Consider the following 15,100-nt stretch of genomic DNA (forward strand, 5'->3'; position numbering starts at 1 on the left):
GCCACATCAGACCTGATTCCCCTTATATATACTTGAGTGTGAGGTAAAACTCCTAATTAAGCCCTCAAGGAGGGATTCTCGAGGGGACGCAAGCTAGACCATTTGCCCCATTGCAGCACCCAGTCACACATGTTGCTGTTACACTTTGTGTTTTTCTGCATAAGAAGCAAATGTTCAGCCTTGGCAAGTGTCAGGTTCTACCTTTGCTATTGCACAGCGTTGCTGGTTAAGTGCTCATATGAAAAGCAAGAAGGAATGCTGTGTCTTTGGAGCTTGTGTCCATTGGACTCATCCTCTGAGAAATGGGTTTTTTGGTACCTTGCCCAGCATACTGTTACCTTTTAAATAGGCACAGATCAGTGTGTGCTGGGAAAGCTCCTTATCTCTCACAAGCAGGGACACAGAGGAGAGGTGAGAGCCCACTGTTTTAAGTAAGATCCCCCTAAGTCTTTGACTGTGAGGAGCAGAGGGACATTCTTTAGCTGACACTCTTAATTTGGACACCAGCCATGAAGTGATCCCTTCCCTGTACTGTAACTATTTGCTTATTACTCAGGAGCAATAAAATTATAGAGTATAAAATACATTTTTTATTTTAAGGCCTAATACCTACAGGTCTTCCTCTTGTTTTCTTCTTCTTGACCACCAAGAAAAAAATCCTGATGGGGAAAGGAGCAGTGCCGAGGCAGAACCCACAGCCACAGCGTTCCAAGTTGCATTGCAGTATGTAAAACAAATTTACCAAACTGGAATAGGGAGAAAAAAGTTTGTTTCAATATGCATTTTAAACCTTGCACATGGTGCAGAAAATACTGAAACATGCTCATCAAGTGGTGAAATATGATTTTGGTGAAGGACAGGCATTCAGAACAATTTCTAACACTTGGAATATAAAAATTACACTTTGGGGGAAACAAAATAGAGTCAATACTTAGTTTTAATTATGAGGATTTTCTGCTAAAATTAGATTAAATATTTCCAGGTCTTCAAAATTCAAAGTGTTCATTCTTTTCAGATTTTCCCCTATACTTTTCTAAGCAATCAGCATTTGAAAATCAAGTAATATTCTTTCTTCCCTACTTTTGGTATTTTTTTCTGCTTTATTACAAATTCTTAAAATAAAGCGGGTCTCTTTTCACCATAGTTGTGACCCATACCATGAAGCTGAATGTTTCAGAGTTGATATTGAAATGAGAACTTACATCTCTGTTAGAGAGTAGTCTAGCTCCTATGTAACTCCGTCAAAACAAGCAGTGAAGATATATCCACCTATTTACAATTCTGCATGTCACACTCAGCAGAAAGCCGGGGAGTAAATCCAATTTACCTTCACGATAATTCGTTCTTTTGACACGACTTTGCTGTCGGCGTTGTTTTAATTTCTATTAAATGCAAAAGCATCGGCATTCCCAGGATTTGTAATGATTCAACAGTTTTTGGGGAGATTCCTCCTCGGGAGCAAACTGGTTTTTCCTCCTTCGGTTCATCAGACCTCTCAAGTCCTGTGACTTTGGGTGTGGCACTTTCCGGCGGACACCGGACTTCGTGGGATTTGAAGGGAGTTACCGAGGTCCCTGCCTTTCCAGGAGCTCCACTTTTCCCCGACCAGGAGCGGGGCCCGACGGGGTGGAGGGGCGGCGGGCGCACCTTCGCCGTGGGGCGCAGGGCAGCATCTGGCACAGGAGGCACGTGAAAAAAATTAAATAAATGGAATTAAATGAAACGCAGAGGGAGATGGGTTGATTCGCTGTTTAAGCCCCTGGTTCCCGTCGCCCCCCGTTTCCCCCGCACCCCGCAGCTGCCGGCCGGTCCCTGCGTGGCCGGGGAGGGCACCACGTGCCAGCGCTCTCCTCTCGCTTCTCGCCCCACAGCTCCAGGGCAGTCCCAGCTGCGGAAGCGGGGTCTCCCAGGCTTCCCCCGCCTCGGCCACCCGCCGGGCCGGGGGCTGAAATTCCCCTGGCGGCCGTGAGACCCTCCAGCCCCGACTCATTTGCAGGAGGGACCCACGCTATAGAAAGGGCGAGAAGCAGGGAAAGAGGGCAGGGAGGGGGTGCCAGCTCAGCCCACCGCGACCTCATCCCCCCTCACTCCTCCCACCAGTGCGTGGTGCCTCTTAACCCCTAGGAACCACCCTCCCGCGAAGCATTGCTCCACTTTGCAGAACAGGAGTTGATGACGAAAAGAACACTTCTCGGTCGTGGCCAGCCATGAGCTGTTTGGATGTTATGTACCAAGTCTACGGTCCTCCCCAGCCCTACTTTGGAGCAGCCTACAGTCCCTATCACCAGGTAATTGTGGGGGACAGCGATGAAGAGGCAGAGGGTGGGAGGGGTGTCATCTGGAGGATGGCCGTCTGGAGCCCCACCAAAAGGAAAAAGGGAAAAGGAGAAGGGGAGGGGAAAGCGGGGCGGGGGGAGTGTGTGTGGCGGGGGGAAGATCTAGAAGCCTGCGATGGTGATCGGAGCAGAACCGCATCCCACCTTGGCGCGGGGCTTGGCAGGGTACGTACCCACGCTGCAACCGACGGGCTACTGGATGTCTTGGGAGCTTGGGCACGATTTTAGCCCTCAGAGGCATTTTTGGTAGTGGTGGTGGTGTTTATTTGTTTGTTTGTTTCCTTTACTGGAACGGGCTCCATCCGAGCGCGGTGATTAGGGGCAGCGATGCCGAGGTGCGCGTGTAGCCCGCCGGGAGCTTCGAGGACGGGCTGCTTGGGGTATCGCTCATCCCTGCGCGCCGTCATCCCCGCCGCCGCCGTGGAAGGCACTTCGTGCAGAGATTTTACACTCGTCTCGGAGGGGTGTTCCAGAGTAAGGCTCTGGAAGTGGGGGAGGCGAGAGTGCCGGGAGACTGAGGGGTTTCCCCGGTTTGTCGATGGTAGAGGAAGCCTCAGCCCCGAAGAGGGGCGAGGGGGTGCAGGATGCTCCCCGCTCACGAGGCGCACTCGGCGGCGGGACCCCGGCCCGTCCCCCGGCCCCTCTGGGTTTCCGGCGGTGGCCGTCGCCTGCAAGACCCGCAGGTGCTTCGTGGACTGGAGACACGTCTCGCCGCCGCCCTGAGTGCGGCTCCGACCGGGCGGGCACGGATATCGACGAATCCCCGGGTTCAATAAAAGGATCTCGCCGGCCGCGGGAACGCTTCGGGCATGCACAGCCCGTCGTGCGCGTGGATCTGCTCGCCCCGGGACGCGAACCGTCCCGCCTGGGTCAGGGCTCGTTTCTCCGGGCTGCACCTGCTTCACACCTCTTTCCTTTTACTGCTCTGCGTTTCTAATTTTTCCCTCGCCCTTCCCACTTCAAGAAATTAATTCCTTCCTCCCCCAGCGTAACGAAAAGGGGGATGGAGCAGTTCCCCGAGGCCGAGACGGGTGAGTTTTCGCCATGCAGGGTCGGGACGGAGCCAGCGTCCCGCTCCCCGCAGCCGCCGGCGTGGCGACCCCTGTGCCGCCTCCAGCGTCCGGCCGCGGAGCCCAATTCCCTTTACAAATAGAAGATGATGTCTTTCCCCACCTTGCCTTCCCTACCATCCCTCCCTCATCCCTCTCGGCACACGGCTTAATGACATTATTAAGGGGGATGATCATTACCTCAGTGGCCGAACTGGAAGCCAAGTTGAAAGGCGGTCGTCGCGAAGGAATGACATTTTAAAATGTATTGCACGTCTTGGCGTCGTCCCCTGGGTGCCCCGCCGTCCGCTTCAAGCCTCTGACCGCAGCGGCCAAGCTCGGACTCCGTGTAAGAAACTCGCAGCAGCTGCAGGCATGCAAAAGCGGATAAAGATGGGAAACATCCAGCAAACTTCTCAACGCCCGCTCTTTTCCCACCCATAGGAATTCAGTAAAAACAGAACAATCCTGTAGGAAATACCTGGAGCTTCCTGCTGGTCAGGGATATGCTGTGTTTTGCTCTGAAATTTTGTGTTTGAGGATGCCTGTCTTCCGCCCCCACGTCTTTCCTTCTCGCCGCTGTGGATTACAAGACACTCTTCGCAGATTTCGCGAGCCGGGGTCCGAGCGCTCTCGCCTTCCCTCCTCTGCCGGCGCTGCTCCGTAGGTGCCTTTCGCCCCTCACTGCAGCCCCTTGGCAGCCGCTGTCCGCCGCGGAGCCAGCTGGAAAGCGCGGTCCTGTGCGGAGTTTGGCGCGGGGGACTGCGATCCCCGTCCGGTCGCGCCTGTCGCTCCCGGCGGCTCTTTCTCCGTCCCGGCCGGCACCTCTGCGTTTCGGGCCACCAGCCCTGTTTGCAGACCCTTTGCTGCCTTCCAGGGGCAGGGCAGAATTGCAGCATAGTGGGGCAATGTAGGGGTGGGGAGGGGGTTGAGTTGTGCTCTGGGGGAACGGCGGGCAGCCGCGAACCAGACTTTTGCATCCTCTAGGAAAGATTGCGGGAAAGGGCTCTGCGCTACATGCCGGCTGGCACAGGGAGGGCCAGAGCACCTTGCTGCAGGCCTGCGTGACCGGGTCTGTTTTCTTTCCTTTCCTACAGAAACTCGCCTTTTACTCCAAAATGCAAGAAGCCCCGGAAAGCGGTAGCAGCGCCAACGCCAGCAGCTCCTTCTCTAGCCACCCCGCGGCCAGCATCAAGGAGGAGGACTGCAGCCCCGAGAAGGAGCGACCCCCCGAGGCCGAGTACATCAGCTCCCGCTGTGTACTCTTCACCTACTTCCAGGGGGACATCAGTGCCGTGGTGGACGAGCACTTCAGCCGGGCTCTCAGCCAGCCCAGCAGCTTCTCCCTCGGCAGCGCGAAGGCTGCGCGGAACGCCGGCTCCTGGCGGGGTGAGTATCCAGCGCGGTGCGAGGGGAGCGGGGGGTGGCGGAGTCCCACTCCCGGCCGGCACCTTGTCTCCCGGCATCCCGTCTCCCCCCTTCCTCCCGCCGGCGGCTGGTGCCCGCCCGGCAGCCCCTGGGAGCCGCTGTCCAAGGCCGGGCACTGCCAGCAGCTTGGCCCTTTTAGGGGAAAAAAAGAATAAAGTTCTTCGGTTTATGTCGAGCCGCGGTGGCCCATAGGAAAGTGTCCTGAGAGGTGGTTGGGGGAAACGAATTTTCTTTTCACTGCAGATGCTTTACCTGGAGAGGGCTACAGCCAAACCAGCTGTGGAGTGATCCTCGCACTGTGAGTGTTGAGGGCATCCCCTGTTAGTTCTACCTTTCAGTTTAGTGTGGTCATAATGATGGGAACACAGTAAAAAGCAAATGTGGAAACCATCTCACCAGCTTCCCACCTCTAAAAAACTGATTGTGTGTGTCCCTTGCTGGAGCAGAGACAAGGATCCTAAATTTCTGAAAACAAGGGCTTCCAGCCCTGCCTATGGCTGTGGCCGTGTGCTGTCAAAGGCAAGGCTAGAGCTTATGCAGAGCTTTCCATATCCGTGTTTGATTCATTCTGGACAGGCACAGAGGTAGCCAGGGCAGAGGGGAATAACCTTCCTCTCTCTCTGTCCACCAGAGAGTTAGGGCTGGTGTTTCTCTAGTAGGCAGTTTTGTTAACTCTCCTTCACAGGAGAGTTGCTCAGCCAAGGCTCATTTCCCAGTCCCTGCATGAACTACTGTCAGTAGTGTCTAAGAATGAAATAATAGTTTAAATTTCATGGGTGAAAGACATTCACTGCTGGAATTGATGGCAGGAGAGGAGTGTTTTTTGCTTATCATGAACCACTTCCACTTTTCTCGAGTAATGCCAGGGCTCAGAGCTGACATACTTCCCTGGCAAACATGTATCAGGAGCATAGTTTTATTTATTTCTTTTGGGAACAGTGTGCATTCCCAATTAATCATGCATAACATCTATCTATGCTACTAATAATCACCAATCCATCTTGCATGTTGCTTACTGGATTAAGAAAATGCAGAGTCCTTGTCCTTTGCCCTGTCAATCTCCAAAGATCCGCAGAGTGCTTCCCAAACATGTTGACAATATACCTAAGAAACAGGAATAAGGTGTAATATGTGGACAATTGCTCTCAGATAGAAAATTCAAGCTGGCCTTTAGTCACACCTCTGCCCACTTTAGCCACACTTCCTGCCCACTTTGAAACTGCACTGAAGCAGCAGCTGTTTTCCTGGAGGTGTTGGGCACAAATGCTTAGACAAGGAGATTATTACAAAAACAAACAAGAAAAATCTAACCTTGAAATTTTCAATGGTGTATAATAGCTCTCATTCAGTTTCCGCTACTGAAGAAAAGAGTCATTTCCCTCATCTACGATAACAGCCTTTCCCCATCTGCATTCTAAGAGAAAGTTGGAGTAAATAGTTGCAGTTTCATGGACAGTCTAGGTGTGTTGGATGTTTAGCTGGAGAGGAATCTGTACTTGTACTTGTTTGGAGCAAGTTCTTGTGTTTGATAGTTTTTCAGGGGCTAAAGGGAATGCAAGGACTGGTTTTGGTGGATCAAAGAGGGAAAGAGTCCTAGGGCAAAGAGATCAAGTCTTGCTGGGTGTGCTCATTGCTGGCTTTCTCTCCTTCACCCAGATGGTTCCTTCCCAATGAGCCAGCGCGTCTTCCCGCCATCCTTCTGGAACAGCACATACCAACCCTCCTCAGTCCCAGCCACCCTGAGCAGCCCCCTGGCAGCTGCTGCCCACAGTGAGCTGCCCTTCGCTGCCACCACTGACCCCTATGCACCTGCCTCTCTACATGGCCACCTGCACCAGGGTGGCCCAGAGCCCTGGCACCATGCCCACCACCACCACCACCACCACCACCACCATCACCCCTACATCGGGACGCAGAGCACTGCCTATCCCCGCCCCGCCACCATGCATGAGGTCTATGGGCCCCACTTTGACCCCCGCTACAGCTCACTCCTGGTGCCCACCGCTTCTGTCCGCCCCCACCGCCTCACCCCCGCCTCCGTGTCCACACCAGTCAGTCCCCCCTGTGAACTGGGCAAGAGCGAAGCAGGTGCTGCTGCAGCCTGGACAACACCGGGCCCTTTCCCCAATGCAGCAGGGGACATGGCACAAAGCATCGGCCTCAATGTCGACACAGGTAACAAGCTGTCCTCACTTCCTACAAGTTCCCCAGCTCAGTTGCACCCCTGCTCCCTGACCCTACACCATCCATAGTAGTAGGGAGGGACCACCCTGGGGGAGTGGCTGGAGTGCTGCTGTAGGGGAATAAGTTGGGGGTGGAAGACCCATGTACAACACCTGAGCTCTGCTCTGGATGCTCTTCTGGGGGCTCTCAGGCCAGGCAAGTGAGGAAGGAAGAGGGTGGAACAGGCCAACACATCAATTCTCCACGACATTGTTGGAATTTCTGATGCCTGCAAACATGACCTGAGGGTACAGGTTGTTTTGAGGTACTCTTGTCTGGGCCCTGGTCCTGCTCCTGCACTGAGCAGGAAGAGCTAAGAGCAGGACAGAGCAACCCCAAAGGTCACTGCTTGGCCTCCTCCACACTCCTGAGGGCAAGAGGGTGGGCAGCTACAGCAGAGCAGGTAATTTCTAGATCCCACATAGCTTCATGAACTATCTCCTCTCCTTATATACTTTTTTCTCCCAGTTTTTGAGATGAAAGCACAATTGCATTTGCTGAGCAAAAAGGGCAATGGTTTTCCCCTAGTAGTGCCTGGTGGAGTGTCTGTAACCAAGGCTGTGTGACTGTAACAGTGACCAAACCAGGGACAGAGGCACAGCTAGCAGTGACAAATCCTGAGTCAGTGGTTGTGAAGGCAACGAAAGCTTGCTTGACACTGGTTTTGTTATTGCAGCCACTAATGGCTCCTTAAGGTGTCCTGACTTTAAGCAGAATGTGTGCCTGGCTTCGGCCTGGCTTGGGCTCCTCTCCTTGCTTCACAGCCTTCTGCGGCTCTAGAAAGCCCATGCTTTAGACTGATCTCAGCTGGCAAAAATGCAATTTGTGTTCCTCTGTCCTTAAATGCCTGTACCTATTTTTCTTCTTCCCTTTTGTCTTCTTCTCTCCATTCTCAGGTTTGCAGACTCAGGATAAAAGCAAGGATCTGTACTGGTTTTAGAGCTGTCCTTCACTCTTCTTCCCCTGGCTCTCCCCTGTAGCTCTCTGACTGTTAGACATGGTGGCATTCAGAGCTGAAATCGGGTCAGTTTGTAACAGCTTCTGATCTTGGTTTGCAGCTCGCCGTTACTCCTTCTGTGGTGGATCCCTTCTGAGCTGATGAGCTGACTCAAAGACTCTCAGATTCCCCTCTGCACTTTTTCAAGCCCACCATGGCCCTGCAGTTCGGGGAAAGACATCGGGATTTGAAAGGACCTGGCATTGCATGGGCAATAATTTAGACTTATTTTGGAAAGGAAAATCCTTCTGTTGCAAGAGGAGAGACAAATACATTGAAGTTCTATTTAAACAGACCTCACGCTCAGACCTGCAGTCAGACTACTCTAAAAGAGTCAAATGATATCATGGATGGTGATGCAAAATGACTGGCCTACATATAAGAGGCAGAGAAAATTGTGGGTTTCTTTTTGTTTTTTTTTAAGTGGTGTTAATATTTTTTATGGCAGTGAAAGTTACTTCTTGAGTGCAAACATAGGAAAGCTACTTAGCAGTTTTGAACTGGATATTTACTTTCCTTTATAGAAAAGTAAAAGGAGAAGAAACTGGAACTCACAAACATTTTTGGACTATCAAGGAACTGGTCAGACTTTTCAGCTTTGTGGTTGTGAGTGGCAAGTGTCTGGCTGGGGCCACCTGCCCTGGGCTCACAGATATGCAGCTGTTCCGCTCACAACTGCTCAAATCCCAGAAAGACGAAAACCAAGGTGGCACTTCTCAGAGTTTGGCGTATTTGCATTGGATGTATAACAGTTGTTTGGTTGTGGGGGTTTTTTCCCTTTTTTTTTTTTGGTGGTTTGTTTTTTTTTTTTAATAAACATTTTCTGGTGAAAGTAAAACCCTCTTAAAGCAGGGGGAGAAAGGAATCCAGAGAAGAAGGTCTCGTCTTCAACCCAACAGCCTTTAAAGGGAATACCAGAATGAAAAGCATGTGATGGACAATAGGTCTGAGTTGCCTCTAATACTTCTCTTTGTCTACTTGTTGCCGTCATTTTGTCACTTTAGTAGTTGTTTTGTTTTGTGTTTTTTTTGAAAGGGGGAATAAGCTTTTACAGTAGGAAAGCTATATTAAAGTTATCTCCCTCTTTCACCCTGTGTACTTTTATGAAGAATTAAAGCTAAATAAGATAAATGAGGCCAACGGGAACACTTCAGGGTGAAACAGAAATAGGCTATCTCAAGTGGATGAAGAGAGTTATTTTATTATTTTGTATTAAAGATAAATAGAAATTGTATCAGTTGAAAATATTTTCTTAGTGAGTAAAATATACAGTGATAAATACAAAAGGTAAGAAAATGCAAGACCATTGCAGTGCTACATGTTAGTGTTTGGTGTGTCTTTAAGAATAGCCAACTAAGGGAGCTGCTCCATAATGACAGATGTTTCTTCATGAAGCTGCTAGAAGAGGGCACTGTAGCATTCAGCATTGCTACTGCACTGGTAAATTACAATGTGATTACTGGGTGAGGAATAATTAATTAAACAGGGCAGAAATAACTATTACTCTATACTTTAAAATTGGCTTTTTACAGACAAAACCTCTGATTCCAACCTACCTTGTTGTGTTTTTTTCTGTGTTTTTTTTCTTAATGTAATACCTTTGAAGGCTGACAAAGTTCAAAGCATATAAGGGGAGAGAGTTCACATTACCCCTCTGACACTAGAAGAAGCACTAGAAAATGGACTTTTGTGCTGTGATGAGAGTTTTTACCTTCCAATACTCTCACGTAAGCTGGCATAATGTTCACTGTGTGTTACAAGTGGAGTTACGAGCAATGCAAATTTCCTTCTCCTAGGTTTCAGATTAGTGATAACTCAGTTTCTGAGAAAGAATAGGAATCCTAATAGAAAGAGCATGATAAAGCAGTATGAGTACATACTGTGAGAGGCTGATAAGGAGCAATGTATGCAGAGCAACCCTGTCCAGAGCTTGGGAAATGGCAGGAGGGGAGTTGTCATGATTCCTTCAGATAGACAAACACCTGAGCATTTTGCCCTCAGCCTCCAAATAATCAGAGCCCAGATAAGCTGTAAAGGGTAAGGGAAGGACCTCAAAATTTATATTACTGGCAAAAACATTCTGAGCTGTTTATCAAGGAAGAAGGCACTAGCACTTTGCAAGAGAAAAGTAACTAAAAGTGGTGTTTAACATTACTGCTAAAGAGGCTTGAAGGCAACAGGATCATTCTGTGAGTTTTTTCTGGCTGTTTTTAAACGTTTTTTGTTTTGTTTAGTTTTGCCTTTTGTTTGGTTTTTTTTTTGCCTTTTGTTTGTTGGGGTTTTTTTGTTTGTTTGGTTTTTTTTAAGAAAAGATAAATCTGACTTTATCATTGGTTGTGCTTCACCAATTTATTTCTTCTTTCTCTTTCTTTCTTTCTTTCTTTCTTTCTTTCTTTCTTTCTTTCTTTCTTTCTTTCTTTCTTTCTTTCTTTCTTTCTTTCTTTCTTTCTTTCTTTCTTTCTTTCTTTCTTTCTTTCTTTCTTTCTTTCTTTCTTTCTTTCTTTCTTTCTTTCTTTCTTTCTTTCTTTCTTTCTTTCTTTCTTTCTTTCTTTCTTTCTTTCTTTCTTTCTTTCTTTCCTCTTCTTTTTCCCCTGTCTCTCCTCTACAATTCTAAATGAGGAGGCCTCAGCAATGCAGTCCAAATACATTTGGAGATATTAATGTAAGCATAAAAGAGGCATTTACTACCTTGGCATTTATAATACATTTTGACCATGAATGTATTCAAGCATAAACAATGCAATGAATACATGAATATTGGTTTTGACATTTGTTCTCTGGGTACTCTTTTTTACTGTTATATCAGGAAAGCATCCAAACACCAAAGCCACGATCATGCCTCAAGGTGTTATGTGTGAAAACCACTTTTAAAAATGCTCCTACTCTGGATGGATTGCAGTACACATGTCCTGTTTTGGTTAATCCTTTCATTTTTGTTCACTTTGACTCCTGGAGGACTACTCAGAGCACCTACCTTCAAGGCTTGGCCATGAGTTTTTTTGCAGGACTGGAGCCACAGCTCCTAATACAGTAACAGTGCAAATTACCTCTGTGACATTTTGCAAGTCTGTTTTATTCCTCTTTTCATCACAGGTTATTACTTCCTTAATCATGCATGCTTGCAGGAAATCTGGAAATACAAAAGAAACCCTTCTTATATGTTCCATATGTATTACCTGTCACATGCTTATCACACACTGAAAGAGCAGGACTGTGAGATCCAATCACTGCAGCCTGAAGAGCAGATCCTCCTCTTGTCCCTTCCTGAGTGTCATGCAGAGGTTAGCACTGGCTTGTGCTCTGTAGCTGTTTAATTAACAGACTAGCCCAGCTAGGACAGACAGACACAGCTCCCAACCTGTTCATGCAGAGGCCAGGAAAAGAGGCAGAGGGATAGGGTCTGCTACAGAGCATGACAATGCTGGACATGGCAAGAGTATCCTCTTTACAAGGAGTTTGCAAAACAAGCTCTGGACATACCACAGATATTTATTTCCATTTCTGAAAATAACTGAAAATTAGCAAAGTATGAAGAAATACTGTTTTCATGAACTCATCAAAAGGTTAAAAGGGATCTCTCTGTCAGGGGAATAGTGGAAATGTTGATTGGCCATTGTATTTATGGTTGCAGTCTCCATTTTATTTTAAGGAGGTTTTTGTTTCAGTATAGCTGCAGTTGCAAGAATGCAGCATAAAACTCTTAAACACATATATCTGCCTCTGCACTTACAGTCCAATGTTGAAGAGCTTTAGGGTAATATTTCTTACTTGCCACCTCCGGTTCCAGTGTTTTTACCATAGGAGCCCCCAGCAGAGGAGGAAGGGAGAAGGCAGAGGGTAAAAGAGTCTGAATAATCCCTTGCACCTCCCCCAGACTGTGTGTTGCCCCCCTCCTGGGAAATGTATCTGCCCTGTCTCCTCCTTGGGTCAGGAGCTGCCCCAACCCTTCTCGCCTTCCCTTTGAAGTCCTATTTAGGTTCACGACAAGCTCTAGCTAGGGCTTAAAGTCTGGTTCCTTCTTGGAAGGCAGGAAAATGCTGCTGGTGGCTTTGAATGCACCAGTGATCTCTAACTGGCGGCCGTTGGGCATCTTTTTCTGGGCAAGTGTTGTAATTAACATGCCCTTTTGATTAGAGATGGATGAGCCAGCTCCTCTGGGGAATTGTGGTGTCCTGGCTGTCTTCCCGGGCCTGCCACCCAGAGGAGCAATTGCAGCAAGGAAAGGAGAGAGACAGCATTGTTTGAAGGAGTGAGGCATTGATTTTGTAGACTAGTCAGTTTTGCATAGGGAATTGTGAATAGACATGATAAAAATAAGCAAAAAGTAAAGAGGAAAAGGAAAAAGAAAAAAGAAAAAGCAAAGAGCAAAGCAAAAGGAAAAGCAAAAGAGAAAAAGGAAAAAAGAAAAATAACAAGAAAAAGAAAAATAACAAGAAAAAGAAAAAGAAAGAAAATGGAGGAAAGGAAAAGAAAAAAGGAAAGAAAAAGAAAAAGAAAAGAGAAAAAGGTAAAAGAAAAAAGCAAAAACCAAAGTAAAATAAAAAGGGGGAAAGAAAAAGGGGGAAAAAAAGGGAAAAAGAAAAAGAAAAAAGAGAAGAAAGGAAAAAAATAAAAATAATAAAAAAGATATTTTACTTCAGTCAGTTCTCAAGGTTTGAGACTACAGCCTTGGGAACCACGCTGTTAATTTAGTTCCTAGCACAGTAACACATCTAAACCAACTGTAGTGACAAGCTGTTGTGGGTTAACCACACAAGCAGCTCAGCCTGGACTGTTTGTGTCCATCTCTAATCATAAAGAAGGAACTACCTTTGCAGTGCACCTTAGCCAGGCATAATTGGTGAATAATGTGCATCAAACCCATTAGTGTGAATTGTTGCAGAGAGGTACCATGTCCCCATCCTCCTGCCCCTGCCCTCTCTACATGAGGTTCTATGAAAGAAAGAGAAAGTGCTGGACAAGCCTTTGCAGGAGTGCAGAGTTGCAGGTGTGAGCATCCTTAGGACCCACTCTCATGCATGGGCACTTCTGTTTGCCATACTTTGTTGCAGCCCACAAAACTATAGACTGGCCAAGGACTGGAATGTTTCTTTAGGTATGTGTCCATTGCTTATTCATTCATGTTAAAGACAGAATAAACACTCAGCAGCAGTGCTTTCCTATTAGGAGATGCAATACCACACTGGACATTATTGAGGGTGCTCCATCTCCCTGCTGCATGGCACATTTCCCTCTGCCCTGTCTGGCCCAGGTACATATGCAAGATGCCCTCCTCCATCATCACACTCCCTACCCCCTCACCCCCTGTAAATTCTCATCTCCTTAACTTCTGGCTGCAGCCCTGACTCTGCATCTCATCCTCTGTTCTCCTGCCTCATCCAGTCTCTTCCTTCCTGGACTTAGTACTCTGGTTCCGCACTGCAGTAGCAAGGAGTAAAGAAACAGCATTAGGACACAAACTTTGCAGTGTTTTTTGCGTGGAGTAGGTATTTACATGATAAAAGAACTGGACAAGTACAGACCTTCTCAGGAAAAACCAGCATGCTGCTCTCAATCCTGCACCATACTCCTGTGACAGGAACCAAGCCCTAATCCCTGAACCCTCATTCAGTGGAACAACCCCTTTTTTTCCAGAAGCCAAATCCTAAAGAACTGTAAGAGCCCCTGTTTTGCACACAGACACAAATGATTATTTGCTCTTGACAGACCTGCACAGCTCCCTCCTTGTATTTAACTGCAGTCCAACTGAGCTGGATCAGGAAAGAGACACTTGATAGCTGCTGTTTCCGTGGTTGAAATATTTGTGAAGTTAGCGCATAATCTGAAAGCAGAAGCTAATAAATTATAGGGTGCTAATTGGGGCCGGAGTGGAGCTGTCAATCATATTATCCTAAACACACAGAGACCCTCATAACCTAAAAAGGCAAGAAAGCCGCTGGGAACAGCTCCCAGTTGTCACTAGCCATGACCTCCACTTCAGTGAGAGCACCGAGAGTCGAGAGTCGAGGCTGAGAGTTTATTCTGCTAAGAAAATGCAAGTCTTGTGCTTAAGGGGGCACTTGCATTTGATTTTGTTTACCCTCTTTGGGAGTCTATTTCCAAGGGCACTTTATGATTTTGCTTAGCCACTTAACCTGCAACTCTTGCAATTTTTAAAAAAGGTATAGATCAGATAAGAATTTGCAACTTTTATATTTGCATAGTCCTCGGAGTAACAGTCATAAAATTTTACTTACAGTCCAACCTGCTTGCATATAGGCCTGTTTTTTAGAAACCATCTTACTGCTCACATATCTTTTATTGCTTCTCAGGCCTCCAAAACATATATTCTACTTTGGAGTTGCAGGACTCTGCAATTTGAGCCAAAACACAACTGAGCAAACATGGTAGCAACAAGGCATTTGGAGCTCTCATCATGTTGTCAAGTGTTTCTTATGTTGGTTCCATCAAGATCATGTATTTTACTCATAACATAAAATTGAATAAAAAAAACGCTCAAGAGGTTTTAGTATAAGTTTTCCCCAGAAGTTAATTTCTGTATAGGGACAGGTAGTTATTTCAGAAAGATTCCCCGAAAGATCTGAATGAAGCAGATCTCCTTGAATGCCATTGCATGGCACGTGCAGTACAACTAGGGGATCAGGCTCAGGAAGCATGGATTTACAAAAGGCAGATCTTGCTTGACCAACCTGATCTCCTTCTGTGACAAAATGACCCACTTAGTAGATGAGGGAAAGGCAAAGGATGTTGTCTACCTGGACTTCAGTAAAGCCTTTGACACTGTTTCCCATAGTGTTCTCCTGGCTACTCCTGGCTTGGATGGGTGCAGTGTTTTCTGGGTAAAAAACTGGCTCAATGGCCAGGCCCAGGGAGTGATGGTGTATGCTGCCACATCCAGCTGGCAGCTGGTCACTAGTGATATTCCCCAAGGCTCAGTTTTGGAGCCAGCCCCGCTTAACATCTTTGTCAATGATCTGGACAAGGGGATTGAGTGCTCCCTCAGTCAGTTTGCAGATGACACCAAGCTGGGTGGGAGTGTTGATCTCTTGGAAGGCAGGAAGGCTCCG

The 15,100-nt window shown here is 47.5% G+C and overlaps 1 protein-coding gene across 2 annotated transcripts; it reads left to right on the forward strand.

Moving 5' to 3' along the window:
* Nucleotides 1–2,207: 2,207 nt before the first annotated feature.
* On the forward strand, nucleotides 2,208–8,135 carry VGLL2 (vestigial like family member 2). 2 transcript variants are annotated; one of them, XM_071547882.1, is made up of 4 exons: nucleotides 2,208–2,288; nucleotides 4,483–4,774; nucleotides 6,470–6,988; nucleotides 8,095–8,135. In XM_071547882.1, exons 1-4 carry the CDS (start codon nucleotides 2,208–2,210, stop codon nucleotides 8,133–8,135), a joined length of 933 nt encoding a protein of 310 aa, XP_071403983.1. The 2 variants fall into 2 exon arrangements, with proteins under 2 accessions (XP_071403983.1, XP_071403984.1); XM_071547883.1 differs by lacking the exon at nucleotides 6,470–6,988.
* The last annotated feature ends 6,965 nt before the right edge of the window (nucleotides 8,136–15,100 follow it).

The sequence above is a fragment of the Pithys albifrons genome, chromosome 2 (genome assembly GCF_047495875.1).
Source record: "Pithys albifrons albifrons isolate INPA30051 chromosome 2, PitAlb_v1, whole genome shotgun sequence".
Classification (NCBI taxonomy): domain Eukaryota; kingdom Metazoa; phylum Chordata; class Aves; order Passeriformes; family Thamnophilidae; genus Pithys; species Pithys albifrons.